The sequence below is a fragment of the Chamaea fasciata genome, unplaced genomic scaffold, assembly GCF_029207755.1.
Source record: "Chamaea fasciata isolate MVZ Bird 193981 ecotype frontalis unplaced genomic scaffold, bChaFas1.0.hap1 SCAF_5, whole genome shotgun sequence".
Taxonomy (NCBI): domain Eukaryota; kingdom Metazoa; phylum Chordata; class Aves; order Passeriformes; family Sylviidae; genus Chamaea; species Chamaea fasciata.
The window spans coordinates 39,407,887-39,421,160 of NW_027094090.1; the positions used below are offsets into that span (position 1 = coordinate 39,407,887).

The 13,274-nt window shown below is 35.0% G+C and overlaps 2 protein-coding genes across 2 annotated transcripts in view; both read left to right on the forward strand.

Moving 5' to 3' along the window:
- Nucleotides 1–4,813, forward strand: part of OTOGL (otogelin like) — a 91,780-nt gene extending 86,967 nt beyond the window's left edge. Inside the window, exons 57-58 of the mRNA XM_066184674.1 lie at nt 2,112–2,191; nt 4,199–4,813. Coding sequence (XP_066040771.1) covers nt 2,112–2,191; nt 4,199–4,399 — 281 coding nt within the window. The 3' untranslated portion in view covers nt 4,400–4,813. The remainder of the gene's footprint in view (nt 1–2,111; nt 2,192–4,198) is intronic.
- A 5,826-nt stretch (nt 4,814–10,639) lies between these two features.
- PTPRQ (protein tyrosine phosphatase receptor type Q) overlaps nt 10,640–13,274 on the forward strand; it is a 125,683-nt gene continuing 123,048 nt past the window's right edge. The window contains exon 1 of the mRNA XM_066183309.1: nt 10,640–10,687. Coding sequence (XP_066039406.1) covers nt 10,640–10,687 — 48 coding nt within the window. The remainder of the gene's footprint in view (nt 10,688–13,274) is intronic.

Sequence of the window (13,274 nt, forward strand, 5' to 3'; positions counted from 1 at the left end):
AAGCACTGCTTGATATATGTGTCATAGCTGTCATCATTATTGGATGTAACCATGCAGTTAATGGCTCTGAGTCTGATACTGAGAGATGCTGATCCTTTTCTGGCCTCCCAAATCAGTGGTTTTCTAAAGTCTGGTTAAGATTCACTGCTCAGCACCTGTCAGAATTAGGTTCATCCACTTCTGGTATATGTTGTTGATGGTTATCCCCGCTGCTCATTGTAGGAAATGGTTTTTATCACATGAACTTACTGTACAGGGTAGTTTTAATAAGAGATGTTACTTTAAAAAATCATCATTCTGAATACTGTTACCGAGAGATTCTAACTCTGACCCCAGGTCTCTAAATTTAATGATGGAAATATTTTTGCCTTAAAATAGAGCAGGACTGTGTGTTACTGTCTGGTCTCACCTTTGCAGATATGCATTTATGCTGTACTTCTTCTTTGTCAAAAACAATATGTTTTACAAAGTTAGAAAAAAAAATTGGGGGGGCGGGGTGGGACACAACACATCCATTTACAACCCCACAGCAATATACACTTTTTATACCAGAAATTACAGAATATTACAGAACTCTTGCAGTACACTCATAATTCTTTGCTCTTTAGGATGGACGAGTCACAGAAACTCCTTCCTCAAATAAGGAGAGAGTAATGAAAGCACATTCGATACTGAAATGCAGATCTTGTTTACAGTTCAAGATTGGAGAATGTGTAGCAGCAGTGCTTTCATAGGACATCAGCACTTTATATGCTGAAGTGTTAGATATACACCTCTGTATGACTTGTAGCAGTACAAAGATTGCACTGTCTACACGTACTGAAGCTGGCCAACACTTTCAGACTGAAATATCCCAGAAATGTTTTAAGTGTTTCTGACGAAGGAAAAGCGAGATGTTATAGTCTAACAACTTCTCTCATACAGTGATCTGCCAATTCAGTAACAGAATTTTGTTTGATTCTTCAATGCACAGGTTAAAATCTAACTGTACTCTGCAACCAACCTAATTTTTCAGTACTTAATGGAGCTATGGTTGCAGAATATCTTGGGTACTCAGAGATCATTGATCGTATAAAAGTGCTCTCAAGGTTCTGGGGAACAGATGAGTTGTTTTTCTGTACACCCAACCGTGAAGGAAGGTCAAGAAACTACTGAATAGTGCTTATTATTTTATATGCTGTATGTCCAGAATGGTTACACAGCAAAACTAACAGATCATTTTGATGGGTAGTGGATAAGGAGATCTAAATAACTGCCGTTACACAGATAGTAATATTGGTCTGATGCAGAGCGAAGCATGAAAAAATATTTATTTAATTGTTTCAGTATTGTATCATGACTTTGACTATGTTAAAAAATAGCTTTTCACTGTACAGCTTTATTTTTCAAAGAAAAAAACCCCAAAGCCCCCTCCTATCAATATCTCCAAGACTGAACATAAAAATTCAGTATTTCCCTCATCCTAGATCTATACGCTGACTGCATGTGCTACACGTTTTGGATCTGGTGATAAAAACTGCACCGTATTTAGCAAATGCATGTCTCTCTTTCAAGGCTACTTTGAAGGACATATTTCTCAGAGATATATTGAAATAATATAATTATATTTAATTTTTAATCATGCAAAATACCATGAGGATTGTAATCACATTCACATATTCACCTTCTCAAATGTTAAGTTCTGAAAATTTTATAAAAGGCTGGATCAGAATCCTATTTGCATTCAACATTCCCAGTAAAAGAGAATTAATTCTAATAGTATTCAAAATTACTCAATACATTTTTTCTAATTGCTTATATTTCTCTTGCCAAATGTGTAATTTCAAAACATATTCATAGTTTAATATTTAAAAAAATTGTATAACTTATTTGGGGCATTTGACGCTCATATGTTCCACCTTAAAATAGGTAATACTGCACAGGTATTATATATACTGCACAGGTAATATATTAGATTTAAAAAGAAAACTATGCAAGTAATAGTTTCTGTGTGTATATTAATGAAAACAAAGTATAACTATTTAAATTATGTTAATATTTTTACTTTTTAAAGAAGCAAATACGTTACAGAAGATATATTGAGTCAGTATGCACTTTTTGTATTTTATCAGGCAAAAAGGAAGAAAGGATTTGCCAGAAAATGACAATCAGGACAACCATAAGAAAAAATGATTGTATAAGTCAAAGCCCGGTAAGCATAAAATTTCGATGCTGGGCCCATGGCATGCCAAGCCAAGCATTAAGAAAGAAGACCTTTATGCTCTCTGTCTTCTCCCTCAAAGTGTGAAGCAATCAACAAAGTATCCCAAGACTTCCTAAAGGCCTCTGGCAAGATTCTGCTGGAGAACCTAGGCAGTCATTAGGGAACAGGCAAAATGTCATCACATGTTAAAAGCCATCTAGATAGTGACATGTTCAAATTAAAATTGTAGAAGTGTATGATGTATTTATTTAGTTTTAGAAGGATTGATAATGAGAAAGTATAAACATATAGATGAAATTTGAGTAATTTGCCATAGTTAAGAGATGAGTCTGGAGAGCTTCAGAATTACTTCAACAACCTAGGGTAAAAGACAGCAATACAACAAAATAAAGACATGGTATTGACTAAACGAATAATACTAAAATGAAAGATTTTGTCAAACTTCATAGTTTTTTAAGCCAGGTGAAAGATCCTTGCCTTTTCACCCAGTTCGATGAAAATCTCTGCTCTCCTGCAGACAAAAAGGCTAATTAAAGCAAATGGATAGGCAATGGGAACAAACTCACTCTAGTCTTTTATGAATCAGTGCTGCAGTACCAGAGAGGGCTCTCTTCAACTGTGGTCCCTCTACATTGCTGCAGAGCTAAAGCATGCAGAGAGGAGCAACAAGAATGTTGGCCAGGTCATGTCTTGAATGGCACAATAAATGAAGCCTTCCTTTTCATCTTTCTGTTGTAAATTCTTCACCTTTTCTTTCCTCTCTACCCACCTCCCAAAAAGACCACCATCCCACCTCTATCTGTATTAGTGCCCCCTTTTCCCAGTATCTCCTTGCTCCCAAGTTCCTTGGTGGCTGCACATCCTTCACACAGTCCGGATTCTCTTACCCTTCACACTGAAACACGTCCAGATTTTCATGTCCTGGTAGCCTAAACTCCCTTTCCTCTCCAGCTCCCCCACTGGCATTCTTTTTCCATCATGTGATTTTGGCCCATCAGATGGTGGTATCTGCTGTAACTGGCTGGGAACTACATGTGTGTTCTTGGCCGGATTACTGCTGTCCAATTTTGGATAGGGCTGAGCATGACTACATTTAATTAATTAATAACTGGGATTACTAGTGCATAGGACAAAGTTGATTTTTACTCCTCTCAAATCTCAGAAAATTTCAAAGTTATGAGAGTAATCTTTTAGTCTAATTTGTATGGGTATGGCACATTTCATCACAGGCTTGGAAGGGAGTAGCTCAAGCATCTTTCATATGCCCCACTTGTAGAAGAAATCAGATTTAAGTCTCTTACAAAGAGAACCAGCCATCCTTGATTTCTCAGCATTTCTACTCTGCTCAAGTTTAATTAAAATGTATAGGGGTTTTTTTCTGTCGACATATCAGCTAAGAAAATACTTCACATAATGTAACAGTGAGAGAAAACATTGCTCTGCTGAAATTTAGAGAAGAAATAATTTTCTAGCTAGTATCTGCCCTAGCTGGTTTGTTACTGCATCTACTTTTTTGGACATATTTCTTTGAGTGATAATACAGTCCTCAGTCACAAACAGTATAAATAAGAAAGGGAAAAGCTTTTACGCTGATATGCTTTTCCACTTCCAAGGAGAAAGATAAACTTCCCTTCGTTTTACTTAGAAGAATTTAACTTTTTATCAGTGAACATGAAAAGGACATGGATTCAGCTGTGCTGTTCTGAAGTTATTAAATTGTAAATGGGAATTCAATTTTGGTATCCACAGTACAAGGTTAAAACAAAACACATGATAAACAATTATGAAAAGTTTAATTGAAAATATATTTAAAATGTGGCTAAACTTAGAATGAATGAATTTTAGAAGATAAAATAATTTTTAAAGGCCTGAGTCCTTTTCAAATGTAAAAATAGGTTTTAATCACAAAGAAGTTTGAAATGTAATATTTTTATAATAAAATTTGAGATATCTAGTTTAAATACTTGTTCTTATTTTCTTTTATTTTACTCATAGATAAATGTGGCTTCTTGTGATGGAAAATGCCCGTCTGCAACAATTTTCAATGTCAATATTGATAGCCATCTAAGATTCTGTAAATGTTGTCGAGAAATTGGAACACGAGTCCTGACCGTGCCGTTGCGCTGTTCAGGAAATGGCACCGAAATTATGTACGTCATTCAAGAACCTATAGACTGCTCATGCCAATGGAACTGAACATAACTGTGGACATGCTTTAGCTTCCACCAGACACAGTTTTTTGGTTGTGGATGGGTATAGTATTCTGCAGGGAAATAAAAAAAAAAGGCATCAACTATGCTTTATAATGTAACTTTCCCCAAATTTAGCAAAGATGTTGTTTGTTGTTCTTCGAATTGTCTTTGAAAATATTGGCAAGAGTAGAAAGAAAAACATAAATCCTTTTGAACAAGGTGTAGTTCATCCATCATTTTTTTCTACGCAGTGGCTTTTTGATGAGGTGGTGAAAAAAACTGGTTAGTATGTTTTGCATTTCCAGTGTTTTAAAATTTTGGATCGTGGCTACCTATCAAAGTGGAGAATTTCTCAAATAATTTCTCAGTGGTTCATTTACTTAGAGACCTCCTGTTGAAAACCATCACCAGTCCCATGTTTAAACGGAAAAGAAGCATATTAGGATTTTGAAAATGACTGAATTAACTTTTTTTAAAAAGAGTGGGTTCGACTGTAACATTTTTTACCTTGCTCAAAAATCTATCTTTTGTCCATTAAGCTGTTGTCAATGATTGGATTACACTGTTAGTCACTGAGAAACAACATGACTGTGATCTGGAAGTACTTGTAGGAAATCTCCAGAGTATACAGCAGAATAATAATATCTTGAAACCTTAGGCATGTATTTAATTTTTATGTATAAGTATGAGGCATGACTATGCAAAGGCTGAAGAGTTATAGCTTTTGTGCCTTAAAAATACCTGAAAGCCATTTCTGCTATGAAGGTTTCCATTTTATATCCGTTTCTTCACTTTTCACAGATAAGAAATTGGCTGTTTGCTAGTATAGAGTAAGATCATATGTATATATATTTATTTAAAATGCTCACAATATTGCACATTTTAAATATTCATAATGGGTTTGGTCTTTGTTTTCCAGTCTGAAGATTTGTGTTCAATATATTTTTAATTTTTTTTTCCAAAACAGAATATTTAGACTATTTCCTGAATTTAGGATTCATAGTTTTTGAGTCCAGGAGAAATAAGTCAGTTAAAATAAATGTTTTGAAGGACTCAGGTGAGTTATTAATGTTCAATCAAGTTGTAAATATCCATGATTCAGCACCTTAAGGTGAATATCATCTCCCTTTTAATCAGCATACTACATAACCTGCTTTTAAAAATAAAGGATGCAAGTTTAAGCTTGTTTTTGGAAGATTGTTTTGCTTTATAAACTCACTAGAAGAAAATTATATTAATTATGACAGTATTTTCTTTTTCAATTTTCCTTATAACTGTGTTAACAATTCAACAATTTAAACAATTTTTACAACTAAATTTAACAATTCAATTTCAAAATTCAAATTCTTGTCTAGAAGTTTGAAAATCTTCTGACAGCTTTGATTTCAAGCTGTCATTGTTTAATTATGAAAAGGTTGGATTATCACATATGTTGTTAAAATGAAATATAAGCAATGAAAACAGCCTTAAAATCCAAGGCTGTTTTTCTGCTTTGTGTGACAAATCTTTGTTTGCTACATTCTGTTTGACGGCTTACAAAGAAAAATAGCTTATACAGAGAAATCTGTTGTTATTAACAAGACTCATCTACTCATCCATATCATTAAAAATAATGATTTGGTTTAAAAACTAAATAGGAATCCATTGTAAAATATCAGCAAAATATTTAGCCATTATAAAGAAATAATGATCAAATAATGATCAAAATAAATTGACACTTTGAGAAAGCCTATGCTTTATCTGCATGATGTTATTATTTGTAAGGCAGATATTTCAAGTTAAATTATAAACCAGGGCCTAGAACCAAAATATTATCTGATACTGCTGTCAGAATTTGTGCACAGAAACTTTTCATACAGGCAAGAAATAAAAGTTAAATCATAGTCCTGCCTGTAATGTTGGTGTAATTGTACAGCAAATTAAAGGTCAACTTTAAAAAAAACCCACCATACTTTTGATTTTTTGAGGTAGAGGTAGGTATCCTATACTTGCATTAAGAGAGTTTGGCCCGTATCTACTTAATGAGTTTAGCATTTGATAAAAAGGAAGCTCTCAAAAATAGTGTTTTTCAATATAATCATCAAACATTTTCTTTGAACAGCTGTGGCCTTTTATAAGTCATGCTACCCATTTGCTTTTCTAAGATTTAGAACTGTGTTTGTAATTCAAAAGAATTTAATAAACATTATTTTTCAGAGCGATAATACATCAGTGTTGATGCAATTAATTAAGCTTTGCTACTAAGATGAATGTTAATGCAAAACCTTAGGAAAGCCTGGAAATGATAAAAGAATTTATGTTTAAAATTACCTCCATGACAACCTGCAATAAGATAAATGATATTAATTTTTTTTTTCCCACTTAGACAGTTTGCTTTTCTAAATGCAACAATCGGTAGGAACCGTGTTAGGATGCTCACTGAAGCCTACAGCAAAATCTTACATCTTCAGTGCAGCTGGATAGGGTGGCTCTAAGATTGTCTTTCATTTTACTGTTCAACTTCAAACTCAGGCTACTTTGGCCGTGTCAGAAAGTGAGCATCTATTAAATCCCATGAACATTTCCTGGACATCCCAACCAGCCCTTTTACATCCAGGAAGGTGACGCTGGCAGAATGTGATGTGTCTTATATAACATGTACTAGCCCTTGCCGGCCTTGCACCAGAGAGGAGGTTTGAATGAGCCTGCAGTGTGGCAGGACTGTTCTGCTCCAGTTTCCTCCATCTGCAGCCTACACATAACCACATATGCAGTTTATGGTTCTATTTTGGCTTTCTCATGTCTCAGCTCTGCATTCCTGCCTCAAGCCCTGTCCTCAAATTTTGTGTAACTCTGACTCTACATGTGTCTTTTGAGCTGCTTTGGAAAGCTGATCTAACTCAAATCTTAATTAGTTAAATACCAAAATTAATTAGTCTGTTTATTATTGACCAAAAGAGCTTTAACACCCACAGAACTCCCTCCCTTCCACCCACCCTGAAACTAAGGGTAGTATAATTTCTACTCCCCTAAAAGGAAGGCTGGGAAGGCATGCTCCTGAAACTCCCACACTGTGATTGAAAAATGCAAGGGAGAGTGTATGATGGAGTGGAGGCCTTATGCTGCAGTCCTACCATGCCTTGTCGTTTCTCCCGTTTGTAACTGCTTCCAGTGGCCCTTTGCTCCTACATTTCCACTGTTCTGTCCTCCTACCTGTGCTTGAAAAGAATTCGCACCATATAAAGGTTTAGCCATAAAACTATGCAGATTTTTAGGGATCAACGTAAAAATATCTCTGCACTTAGAATCAGATTGTACCTGAATGTGCTTCTATAAAATGGAAAGTCTTTGACATATTATTTATTTTAGACTTTTATAATTCCATTGCCTTTTTACCAGGTAATTTTTTAAGACCAACTATAGCCCTGATATACAATTAGAATTTGAAGCACAGCTTTTAATATTAGATATAAGCCACTTGCTGTGTGTTTTCATTAATAAAATCTGAAAATACAGGTATACAGCCAGCTAATATTCCTATTTTTAGCTAGCCAAATCTGTATACTACAAGGAAGAAGTAAAGCGTAATTCATTTGCATGATTTATTTCCACACTGCAGACAGAGCTCTTCCCAAATACATAGTCCTGTGTATTGGTGGAATTTTAGGGTAGGATCTGGCCTGAGGTTTGGTGTTTGAACATAGTTACAAGCCACATAATAAACTGAGAGGCAGAGGCATTTACAGCAACCCACTCTGGGATTACAAATGGTCGCTGTGCTGTTCACAGTGCTTCAGCAGTGACTAACTTCTGTTTCAGATGTGGCTCCTTTCCCCCTTCTTTCACAATCCATTTTTCCTGACACTATTTTTTTTCTCTTGAACTTCTGGCCTGCTGATAAACTCAGCTTTCAGCAACTGTAATTATTTTTTGTAATTATTTCATTATTTTTAATGAGTTCTGTATAATTCTTTCCATCTCTTTTTCTTCCATCTTGCTTTTTACAAGAATTTAAAGGACAAATACGATTTCTATATACTACAGAGATTCACCTTTGTGTGAACTTTTTGTGTACTGCCAAATAAACATTTAGCTACCACTCAGGAACACTGTGGCAATGGTAAACATTGACTTGAACTAATTTTTCCAAGTTCTTTCTCATCAAAACCTTTTTCAGATGTTACCTTGAGATGCTGCTGCTGTAATCATGTATGGGTACATGACCAAAGGAGAAATCCCATAGGAGTGTGTTGTAGGGAACAAAACATAAATGAGACACACATGCCCATAGCAATATAGCCATCATGGAGGAGAAAGCATGAAGGCCATTAGCAGAAAATTAGTACAGTGACACATTCCCAGCTATTCTCTGGAATATATTTTCAAGAAAGATTCTCAACATGTAAGTAAAGAATCTTTGGAGGGGTAGACTTCAGCACATTAATGCAAGAGAAAAAAAGGGTTTTATTGAGAAAAGGTTATGGTGGAGATGGCTTGTGTGTAACATTGTGTACTAAATTTTGTCTAAACTTTCTTTAAATAATCATTTAAGAACTGATATTTTTGCCTATTTGGGAAAATAATTCTACAGGTAGACCAATTTGGTGGTCCTATATCTCCTGGAATCAGTGGTAAATGATTCCCTAAGGTCAGAGATTTGAGAATCTTGCTTCACTGAGATAGTCTGAAAAAAATGTCTTATATGTGTAGTTTCTAGTTTTTTTGAGTAGTTTTTGTATGGGGGGCTTGAAGACCTGCTTTTGTACTGATGTCACAGTCTGGAGGAAACCAGTAGTGAATGGTGTCATGACTTAGTCACTAGAAATGCTGAATAAAAGGAATGTGTTTATGTTTTGGGGAGTGTTCTTTTGATTAAGGTGGAATTTGCCAAGCACACTTAATTTATTGGGGTTAACACAGAGAGGGCTCCTGCTGGTGTCATGAAAGTCACTTTCTTAATAAAGTCTCCCTTTGTGCCTGATGATTACAAATTGCTCTGGAAAAAAAAATGAGCATGTCTGCTTTGCAAAACAGCTGAATGGGCAGTAGCTTACTTTTGTCATTGATGATAAAATAGCATTCAGGTGATTACATCCATGTGCTCTGCTGCTCTGAGAGGGGTATTGACTGTTTTGAGATCAGGGGTTTCATTGCAGCAGCTTTTGTTTTACTATGTGTGTCTTTGAGTCTGGAAAACATAAAAGCTCCAAAATGGTATTTTTCTGGTGAGAGTAAGCCTGCCTTGTTTACTGCGAGTACTAAATAAAACTTTAGCTGAAAATTTTATTGCTTATTTCAGGATTCACAGTTCAGTGGGATACCGGTTTTAGTAAAAATTAGGAACAGCCCACTGAAAAACAAGATCATATCTCAAGACAGAAGTATGATGTGATAATACAAAGTATATAATATGATTGCTGCTCTTTTTTATGGTACACATATACCATAGCATTGGTTTTTATTTATTTTATAATCTGTAAACAATTTTTATCATCTTATTAAACTGATTTAATTTCAAAGAACACAGTGGAACTCTAATTTTTTTATACAAAATGTTATTTGGGGAAAGGTTAGGGCACTGGGAATTATTTTGTGTTAAGTTCAACTCTGAAATTGCAGCTTCAGATCTGGCCAAAGATAAATGTCACCCAGTATATTTTTCTGAGCCACGTTCTTATTCAGCAGCCTTTGGGAGATAGATCAGTGGTCCTACCGCTATTAATTCTTGTCTATTCTTTATTTATAGTTGCTTATACTGGTGACTTTATGTGGGACATCTGTAAAGTTGTAAGACATACCAATGGTTCTGCAGCTGTGCTTAGTACTTCTGCAGAAAGGTGTTTTGGGGCTTATTTTGTACACTGACCACAGAACATCAGGATAAAAAGGTGTACTGTAGGAAACAACCAGAGTCTGAAGGAAAATAAGTATGTGATTGCAATGAATTTTGATCTGGTAATCACATAAAAACTAAAAATCTTTTTTTTACACTGAGGGGTTTTTAAATGACTGCTGAACAACAGGCATATCCACAGTTCACTGAAATTAAAGGATCTTAGGAAACTTGATATGAGGCTTGAGAAGAGGCAGGGCCAGAGCAAAGACATACATCTCGGGTGCACCATTGGCTGCCTCTGTATCCATGTGGAGTATAAATGTGCGTATTAGTTTTTCCCTTCTTAGGATATTCTGACATGATTTTGCTTCGAAGCTGTGGTGATACAAGTACTTAAGATGAAACTGTGACTATAACATTTCTTTCTCTATGGATCAACGAATTCTTCTTCTCCTTTTATTAAAATATTTATTTAAGGTAAGGAAAATACTCTGTTTTTTGGGAGTGAATAATTAGTGAAAGTGAATGTTTTAAATTGATGGTTTGTGATTTGGACTGGGGTTTTTTTCCCATGTTCTCACTCCCTGTTCATGGGGAGCTCTCATTTAGTGCTACTGAACATTCCCAATCTTCTTTCTACTTGAATAGTTGGAAGCTCTTTTGAGATCTTTCATCTGCTTTCAAAGCCTGCTGCTTTGGGTTTAGTGTTGTTCTGCAGAAGAAATAAGAGATCGCAGCATCTTTAAGTTACCTCTTAGACAGGTATGGTATGAATTAAAAGCTGTAATGAGTTTATTATCATTCTTCTGACAGTGGTAAAAATCAGACCCTTGGGGAGGACTGTAAGTATAGCATAAGAAAATTACCTACGCTGTGTCAGTTTTCCACCATTTGCATCTTAAGGGCTTTTTGAGATGGGTGTACTTGCAGTGTCATTTGTGAGCTTCATTGTAGTTCTATTCTATGAACTTGAACTTCTGCAAACATGAATGGGCCTCCTCTGACACCTCTTGGAACTTTTAGTACTCATTTTAAGCCTTGTCAGATAAACTACTTATTTTGTGAATAACTGTATTTTTTCCCTCTTTAAATCTGGAGCACACCAGCTGTGTTTCATCCATCACAGTGCTTGTAGTTGAAGAGAAAATGAAAATCAATCTTTTCACACTTTTGCCTACTTAAGATTTTATTGATCTCGGCTGTATTTCCCCTGAAGTGCCTCTTTTTCAGACAGAGAAACCTACTTGAGTCTTTTGTTGAGACACAGTTGATGGCAGAAGTCAATAAGTTGCTGTTTGTTGTTTAGGTCTCCCTGGCTCCTCTGTAGTGAGCCTGAAGATAGGTTTGAACCTTAGGTCTTTTTGGTCAATTTAATAATTTTATTTTTATTTTTAAAATTCCTTCAGTCTTTAAATAAGGGCCTAAAAATTCATGGCAAGGTGTTGGCAACAAAAAGGAACATTCGAAATCCCTCTCATTGGGCATAAGTATGGAACAATTTTTATGTACACTTGAAAATGCAAATCTTGTTTTTTAGGTCTAAATAGGATGTATTTATGTATAGTAAAATGGCGTGCAATTGCTGTTGGTGGAAAATTATAAAAATGGTTAATTCAGCTATTGCCGAATATTTTTTTGTCTTTAAAATCAGATTTTCCTACCCTTTGAATTGTCTGGGCCAGGCAGATTTTGTTTTCAGGGAATGCAGGCAAGCTATGCAACCAGTATACTGAATTAAAAATCTGCAAATTTTCCTGGAAAAATATTCCCTAAACAATTTCATGTATGTCATCAAGAAGTCCATTGTGTCAGTTCATTCCAGAGGTGGTATATATCATCCTGTAAAAGATTTATAGAGTTTAAAGGCTTTATAAGCTTTACAAAATTTATACTTCACAATGTATAATCAAACTCTGAACATGGAGATTTTGATAGATTTATAGTTATGTTAGTTGTTCATTAGTTGATGGAAGTTGTTTAAGCCAAACTGAATTCCAAAGTAAGTTGTACTTAAAAAAATAAATGATTTTTTTGTTTTCTTTAGTTTTGGTTTGGTTAGTGTTTTTTTGTTTGTTTGTTTGGTTGTTTGTTTTTTTTTTTTTTTTTTTTTGTTTTTGTGCATGGTACATTGCTTTACAGGACAACACAAAGCAATACAATAATATAACTGCTAACTTTTATTTTAGTGTCCTAGAGGTTTGTATTTGATTTTTATTTTGGTTTAGTTTTTTGAACTAAGTTTTAAGTTCATTGCTAAAATGGCTTTTTTTTTTTTGTCATTTTAATTCATTAAGAAAGAAAAAATTGAGCACAAAAGACAGAACTGCAGTATTTTTAAATGTTTTGTGATAGGGATAGGCATCACATGCACCAATTTCTTTGAATGTTAGGTCTGATTCAGGTTTATCTTAAACTAGATCAAAGCAGCCCATAAGTTGCTGGTTCAAGATGAAATTCAGACAAGGAAGCTGCTTTTCTGAAGTGTTAAGCTGAAGTCCTTCAAAGGCAGGTAAAATTCTCAAAAAGATAGTGGCAAAAATGCAGGAGACTTGTGTCTAGAATGAGTTCCCTTCTGCAAGAAGCTGAAGCACTGAATGAAATCATTGCCATGGCTAAATTAGATTGCTAGGGAGGTATTTAATAAATTCTTTCTTTACCTCTTGAAAGTGGTTATTAATTGTTCTGTAGTAGTTGAAATATTTGAAAACGATTGCACTAAAGTTTTTAACGTGTACTGTAAGACTAGGACTGAGACCTCCAGCTCCTGAGTGCCTAAAACTCTGGCTGCACTCTGAACATTACAAGTGAAATTTCTGATATTGTTTCTAATATTAAATGATGACAGGTTTCTGTCATTTTTGGGTCAGGTGACATGATTTTTCCACCTCTTGAGAGAGAAAGGAATCTAGAACCTGTACCTGCAGAACGTGTAAAATATTAGGAGGTCTCTGTGTGTCTCACAGTAGAGCTGGTGATACTGGCCCATGTACAAACAGTTGCTAGCTGATGAGCTCTAGGTAAAATTAATTAAAATTGACAGAGTTTAATTATTTAGTTAGAGGTG